The sequence below is a fragment of the Colobus angolensis genome, unplaced genomic scaffold (genome assembly GCF_000951035.1).
Source record: "Colobus angolensis palliatus isolate OR3802 unplaced genomic scaffold, Cang.pa_1.0 Scaffold124, whole genome shotgun sequence".
Lineage (NCBI taxonomy): Eukaryota > Metazoa > Chordata > Mammalia > Primates > Cercopithecidae > Colobus > Colobus angolensis.
In genome coordinates this window covers 7442269-7449544 of record NW_012113586.1, presented here as the reverse complement: position 1 = coordinate 7449544, position 7276 = coordinate 7442269, and the positions used below count along the sequence as shown (strand labels likewise).

At 40.5% G+C, this 7276-nt stretch overlaps 1 protein-coding gene across 2 annotated transcripts in view; it reads left to right on the top strand.

Moving 5' to 3' along the window:
- LRIG2 (leucine-rich repeats and immunoglobulin-like domains 2) overlaps positions 1-7276 on the top strand; it is a 59079-nt gene that overhangs the window by 30727 nt on the left and 21076 nt on the right. For both annotated transcript variants that reach the window (XM_011933144.1, XM_011933145.1), the window contains 3 exons: positions 175-255; positions 1674-1745; positions 1883-1951. In XM_011933144.1, the coding sequence (XP_011788534.1) occupies positions 175-255; positions 1674-1745; positions 1883-1951 (222 nt within the window). The remainder of the gene's footprint in view (positions 1-174; positions 256-1673; positions 1746-1882; positions 1952-7276) is intronic.

Below are 7276 nucleotides of genomic sequence, written 5' to 3'. Positions count from 1 at the left end.
GCGCCCGGCCCAGATATTTCTTAAGAAGCAGAGTTGAGCCTTCATCATAAATAACTGTTAAAGTAAGGATCAGAATTAGCATGTGCACCTTGACATCACCATACCAGGATGCTGCTCAATGTTATGATGGTTGTATTGACTAATAGAACCTGTCTTTCTCTGACATTTTTGTAGAGACTTAAGAAACAATGAAATTTCATGGGCCATAGAGGATGCTAGTGAAGCCTTTGCTGGACTCACAAGTCTCACTAAATTGTATGTATTTATAATATTTATGTATGTCTGCATAGGCATGTTTTCAAGAACCGACTGTAAATATGATTGAATTATGTTTATTTCATATGGCTAGAAAGTCTGAGCTTTCTGACACTCTGGGAGCTTTATGGGGATATATTTGTTTGTTTGTTTGTTCGTTATTTTGAGACCGAGTCTCGCTCTGTAGCCAGGCTGGGGTGCAGTGGCGCGATCTCGGCTCACTACAACCTCTGCCTCCTAGATCCCTGTTGAAGCAATTCTCCTGCCCCAGCCTCCTGAGTAGCTTGGATTACAGGCGTGTGCCACCGTGCCCAGCTAATTTTTGTATTTTTAGTAGAGATGGGGTTTCACCATCTTGGCCAGGCTGGTCTTGAACTCCTGACCTCGTGATCTGCCTGCCTCAGCCTCCCAAAGTGCTGGGATTATAGGTATGAGCCACTGCACCTGGCTGGTTTTTTCCTTTTTTTTTTTTTTTGAGACAGGGTCTTGCTCTGTCACCCAGGCTGGAGTGCTGTGGCGCAGTCACAGCTCACAGCAGCCTCAACCTCCTGGGCTCAAGTGATCTCCCACCTTGGCATCCTAAGGAGCTAGGACTAAAGGTGTGTACCACCATGCCTAACTAATTAACTTTTTTTTTTTTTTTTGTAGAGACAGTCTCTCACTATGTTGCCCAGGCTGGTCTTGAACTCCTGGGCTCAAGTGATCCTCCCACTTTGGCCTCCCAAAGTGCTGGGAGTATAGGCATGAGCCACCATGCCCAGCTAGTTTTTCTGTTTCTTTGTTTTTTTTTGTTGTTGTTGTTGGGGCACTTTTTATTGAAAAAGCATTCCTATGGACACTTAAAGAGTAGTTATTTATGGAAGTAGAATTTCTATTCAAGTAAAATGAATGCATTGAGAAAGTAATGTCTTGATAATCTGTTTAATTTGTAGTTTGTTTAATTGTATGAGATTAATGAGTAATTTATCTAGCAGAAGTAGAGCATTCTCTCACATAAGATTTTAGATCTTCTCCCATGAGAATAATTTCTCCAAAGGGTCACACTTGTCTGAATTTCTTTGACAATCTTTTGCTATGAATGGAGACATGAGGAATATAATTGAATTTAGCATCTGAAAATTACCAGTTTATCAGTGGTCAAGACGGTTGTTCACCTCATTGAGCTTTGATAGATGCCTTTATGCTATGTTTTACATTGATTAATAATTAAATTTCATAACTTTCTTAAAAATGCATGTTCTCATCAAATTGTACACGTTAAATATGTGTATTTTTTGGTATACAGTTGTACCTCAGTAAAGCTGTTAAATATACAGAAAAGTACGCTAAGCTTGTTTTCACTTTTTATAGGTAGATGTTTAATGAATTTAATTTTGTTTAGTGGAGAGCTTTCTTAGAAAGGTCTGTTTATGTTTCAGAATCTTACAAGGAAACCAGATTAAGTCAATTACAAAGAAAGCATTTGTTGGTCTTGAATCCCTTGAGCATCTGTAAGTATTTTTCATATATTTTGCTTACTCTGTAAATAATCTTTGCTATTAGCAGAGATTTTCATGACCATGTAAAGTGTTTATGTAACTTGATATAGAAATGGTGACCGATAATGTTTCATTTCTCTTTATTTCAGAGATTTGAACAATAATGCTATAATGTCTATCCAAGAAAATGCTTTTTCTCAGACTCATTTGAAAGAACTGTAAGTAACTTGTCTTTTTAAGATCACCAGCTGGATCATTGTTCCTGCTTGTTGTGCTTAAAGTGTGATGGGAGTGACCCAAGTTATTTCCAAAAGCACACAGTTCAGGCAGGAAGAAAGAAAGTATTAATACTCAGTTATTTTAGTGGTTAGAGGTAATTTTAAAATACCCAGCATTGAAAAGCCCAGAGTGTGTGGCATTAAGACCTTCTGTTTTGCCTGTTCTACCAGTGCTTATAATTAGGAGACCTTAGCACTGCTCCTTATGCTTTATGTATACCCTACTGTTCCTTTTTGGATTATCAGAAACATGTGTTACCAGTTCTTAACACCTTGTGTGGGTTACAATAAAGGTATCATGTAATTTTGTTTTATAGTTTCCGAGGTGATTTAACACTTAGTATAATTGTCAGAGAAGATTATCTAACCTGTTCAAACTACTAAAATGTCAAAATAGACAAGTGTGTATATGTACCCTCATTAATCACTCATTATTCATGAGTTTTAAAAATTGCTCTTACTGGTTTCGAGATTTCTCTAGGGGATTGGAGGTTAGTTGGGCATTGGTATTATTTATATTTATATATTTTATATTTTTTTGGAGACAGAGTCTTGCTCTATCTGCCAGGCTGGAGTGCAGTGGTGCGGTCTCGGCCCACTGCAACCTCTGCCTCCTGGGTTCAAGCGATTCTCATGCCTCAGCATCCTGAGTAGCTGGGATTACAGGTGCCTGCCACCACACCTGGCTAATTTTTGTATTTTTAGTAGAGACAGGGTTTCGCCATGTTGGCCAGCTGGTCTTGAACTCCTGACCTCAGGTGATCTGTCCGCTTCAGCCTCCCAAAGTGCTGCAATTACAGGCATGAGCCACCAGTCCTGGCCTGGCATTATTTTTAAACTCTATTGATTCAAATATGCAGTCAGGGGTAAGAACCACTAGACTATAGAAATTATTTTGCCTTGCCTGGGAAGCTACTCAAAGGATACTCTGTGGAGCAGAACTGGTTGATGACAAGATAAGGATAGAAATGCAGAATAAGCATTTAGAAACTTTTAGAACAATTTGACATTACTGTGACACTTTTGTTGTATTTTATAAAAGTATTGGTCTGCAGTAGATTGGAAATTTAAAAGATTGGTCCTTACCATGGATAATTTGAGATGCACTGGAAATGTGTGAGTTTTCAAACTGCCTAGGTTCAAATCCTTACTCCATTCCTTACAACTGTGTGACAATGGGCCAGCTGTTAGCCTGAGATTCAGTTTCTGTTCCCAGAATGGGGATAGCACCTCCCTCAGGGTTATGTGAAGATAAAGTGAGATAACTTGTTTACTCAAATATTTATTCATTATCTGCTATGTAGGATACTGTTCTGGATGATGAAAACAGTAGTGAACAAGACAGAGTCTCTGTGCTCATAGCATATTACAGTAAATCCTAGTGAGGAAGATAAATAATATACCAGTAGATATATAATATCTCATCAGGTAACAACTGAAGAAAAATAAAACTAGGTTAAAGGTATGGAGAGTGATGGGGATTGCTATTTTAGATAAAGTAGTGAGGGGAAACTCTTTTGAAGATACAGCATTTGAACCACGACCTTAATGAAATGGCAAACCATGTGAACACTGGGTGAATGGCTTCCCAGGCACAAGGAATAGGAAGTAAAATGAGTTTAGAGAGTTAAGCAGAGTAGAATAATTAAATACCTACTTTTTTTGATATTAATCATCTTATTTCTCATTAGTCATTCTCTTCATTTGTTCCAGTATTTTTTTTTTTTTAATTAATTTATTTTTTTTTGAGGTGGAATCTCACTCTTGTCCAGGCAGGAGTCCAGTTGTGCCATTGTAGCTCACTGCAACCTCCGCCTCCCAGGTTCAAGCGAATCTCCTGCCTCAGCCTCCTGAGTAGCTGGGACTATAGGTGCATGCCACCACGCCCGGCTAATTTTTTTTTTATTTTTAGTAGAGACAGGGTTTCACTGTGTTAACCAGGATGGTCTCGATCTCCTGACCTCGTGATCCGCCTCAGCCTCCCAAAGTGCTGGGATTACAGGTGTGAGCCACGGCACGTAGCCTGTCAAGATATTTTTCTTTTATCCCAAACTGCTTTGTTCTAACTTACTTTTTTTGTTGTTCTTGACAAGCATATCGAATTGACAGTTTTATTAGGTCCAACAATAAAATTATGCTCATATTTTTCTTTTTAAAGAGACAGGAGGCAGATCATAATAGACCATGAGGAATTAGGATTTTTGCTTTTTTGAACATACTAGGAAACTGGAGGGTTTTGAGAAAATGCTCAGCACAGAGCTTGGCACAGAGTACAAGTTGAGTAATGTTAACAATAAAGATTAAAATTAAAATGTTATGAAAATCATCATTAGTTATTTTCTGCCAGATTCTTAAAGTAGATATTTTGATCTGTTAAGATATTTTGAGTTATTTCTCATAGGCTTAGTTTAATTATAAGTTGTGACTTACTACAAATTAGTATACCCTCCCACTTTTTTTTTTTTTTTTTGCCAGTGATAACCTGAGGGCCAGCAAGAAAGTTTTAACTGTTAGGAGAACTCAATTTAACATAAAATTTAAACAGTAGGTGAAAGCAAATATTGCAGTCGCAATCTTCAGAGAGTCATTTAATAATTTGGGAGTTGTGACAAAGATTCTTTGGTTAAGCAACCTTTAGGCAAGCAAGCCCTTAAACCTTCTCCTAGGCCTAGCTGTGTAAAATCCAATTTTAGCACAAACCCTGTAAAACCAGTTTAGCAAGAACTCCTCCACAACGTAGACCATTCCCAGGTGATGTCTGATCACCCTGGCCTGTCTTCAGCAAGAATCCTGTTAGGGTTTAGCCGGAGTCTCCCTTTCTCTGGATGTTATTTTTTAGTAATTTCACATCCACTGAATGGGACGAAAGCAAACCCACCTTGCTCCTTGGCTATACTTGCCCTTGCTGTTTCCCTGCTGTCTCTCCCTCACTGAGTTGAGCCCAGTCTCTCTCCCCAACTGCAACATCACATTGCCATGGTCCCTATATCTATTGAGATGATCCTGAATAACGTCTCCCTTACCATGCTTTAACAAGTATCACTGAGTAATTTTTCATTTAACAGTTATGGTGCTGTGACTCCGATAGGATCAGATTCATCATTGGACCCCCAGACCTCTCACCCAGGACCCCAAGTGTGCACCTTTGAAGCCATTGTCTTCACTCCTGACTGATAGATCGGGGATCCAATGGTGAGTCAGACTAATGAACCATTGCTCCGGACAAACATCCGTTGAAGCTGGTAAGGAAAGATTTCGATTCTCAAGATTGTGAATATATTCTCTAGAGCTGGGCTAGAGGCCAGGCTTCTTTTGAAAGGTACCTCCTGGGCTTGAAGGTCTTCCTGGCTCTCTTTCCTGAGTGGGGTTTATTCCCTGACTCCCTGGACTAAAAGTCCTTGGAGCTCTGTGTGGCTACTCTGTTCTCTCTAATGGATCCTACTTCTCCCATGGCAATTTCTCTGGCATCTGAATCCCTTCTTTTTGAGCCCCTGCTAACTCTATTGCTCCACCACTCGTTCTGTCCACCTCCTGCTTGTTGCACCTTTATTGGCCTCTTTGGGATACTTAGGATCTCTCCAGACCACATCCTGTAAGCTCTCTTTCTTCCCATTGCTACTGCTCCTTATTCCTCCTCTTACCACCTTTAATGTTCCCTCCAGTTCCCTTAAGCCCTTTGATAAGACTCCCTTCAAATCCATCTGTCCACCCACTGCTAGACTTTTTCCGTCCCACTCTGGACTCTTAGTCACTGGGACTGTAGGCCCCCCACCCTCCTGGGGATCTCTCAGGGGACTTGGGGACTCCCAAAAGTAATGACTTGAGGTTGAAAAGGAAAAAGAATAACTGGAAATAGACTAAGTATTTTATCTACACTCAGATGGGCTTTGGAGATATCCAGACAGCCCCTAGATGTTTCTTCAGCCTCCATAAGATTACACATGGCAAAAGAAAAATCCTTTTTTTTTTTTTTTTTGAGATGGAGTCTCCTTCTGTCACCTAGGCTGGAGTGCAGTGGCACGATCTCGGCTCACTGCAGCCTCTGCCTCCCAGGTTCAAGAGATTCTCCTGCCTCAGCCTCCCAAGTAGCTGGGAATACAGGCGCATGCAACTGCGCCCAGCTAATTTTTTGTATTTTTAGTAGGGACGGGATTTCACCATCTTGGCCAGGCTGGTCTGGAACTCCTGACCTTGTGATCCACCCGCCTCGGCCTCCCAACGTGCTGGGATTACAGGCTTGAGCCACCGCGCCCAGCCTCTACTATTTATTTTAGACATAATTCTGAATGCCCCCAAAATCTCAGTTTCCATTTCTAGAAAATGGAATTGAAAATGCCTACCTCAGCCGGGTGCAGTGGCTCACATCTATAATCCCAGCACTTTGGGAGGCCAGGGCAGGCAGATCACGAGGTCAGGAGTTTGAGACCAGCCTGGCCAATATGGTGAAACCCTGTCTCTACTAAAAATACAAAAATTAACCAGGCGTGGTGCCATGTGCCTGTAGTCCCAGCTACTCAGGTGGCTGAGGCAGGAGAATTACTTGAACCCGGGAGGTGGAGGTTGTGGTGAGCTGAGATCTCGCCACTGCACTCCAGCCTGGGTGACAGAGCAAGACTCTGTCTCAGATAAATAAATAAATAAATAAAGTATTTAGCACAGTGCCTGACCACAGACAAAACTTAATGCACAATAGCTCCCTTCACTTCTGTTTCTTTTGCTTCTTTCCATTCTTCATATACTAACCAAACCCTGACCACAAGTACTTAACAGAGTATAAGGTATTCTCTCAACAAGTGTGTGGATAGATTATACTAAAATATTTCTAGTGGTTTTCTTTGAGTAGTGAGGATTTGGGGGGCTTTCTCTCCCTCTTGGTTTAGTGGTACTTTCTAATTTTCTACTACATAATTTTAATGGAAAATGTTTTAAAATTTATATGCAACTTTTTCATACACCTCTTATTATTGATGCAAAGCCTTGTGGGGAATACCAAAAAGTATAAAGAGAGATTTTAATAAATGTTGACCTAAAAAGTATTATAAATATGACTTTTAAAGTAACCAAAAGCAACCAACAATTCTCAGTAAAAAAGTTCCATTAGATCCAGGTGTGGTGGCTCATCCCTGTAATCCCAGATACTCAGAAGGCTCAGGTGGGAGGATCCTGTGAGTCCAGGAGTTAGAGACCAGGCTGGGCAACACAGCGAGTTCCTGTCTCAAAACACAGTTGCATTAAAGTTCCTGCAATAGCAGTTTGTTCAAACCA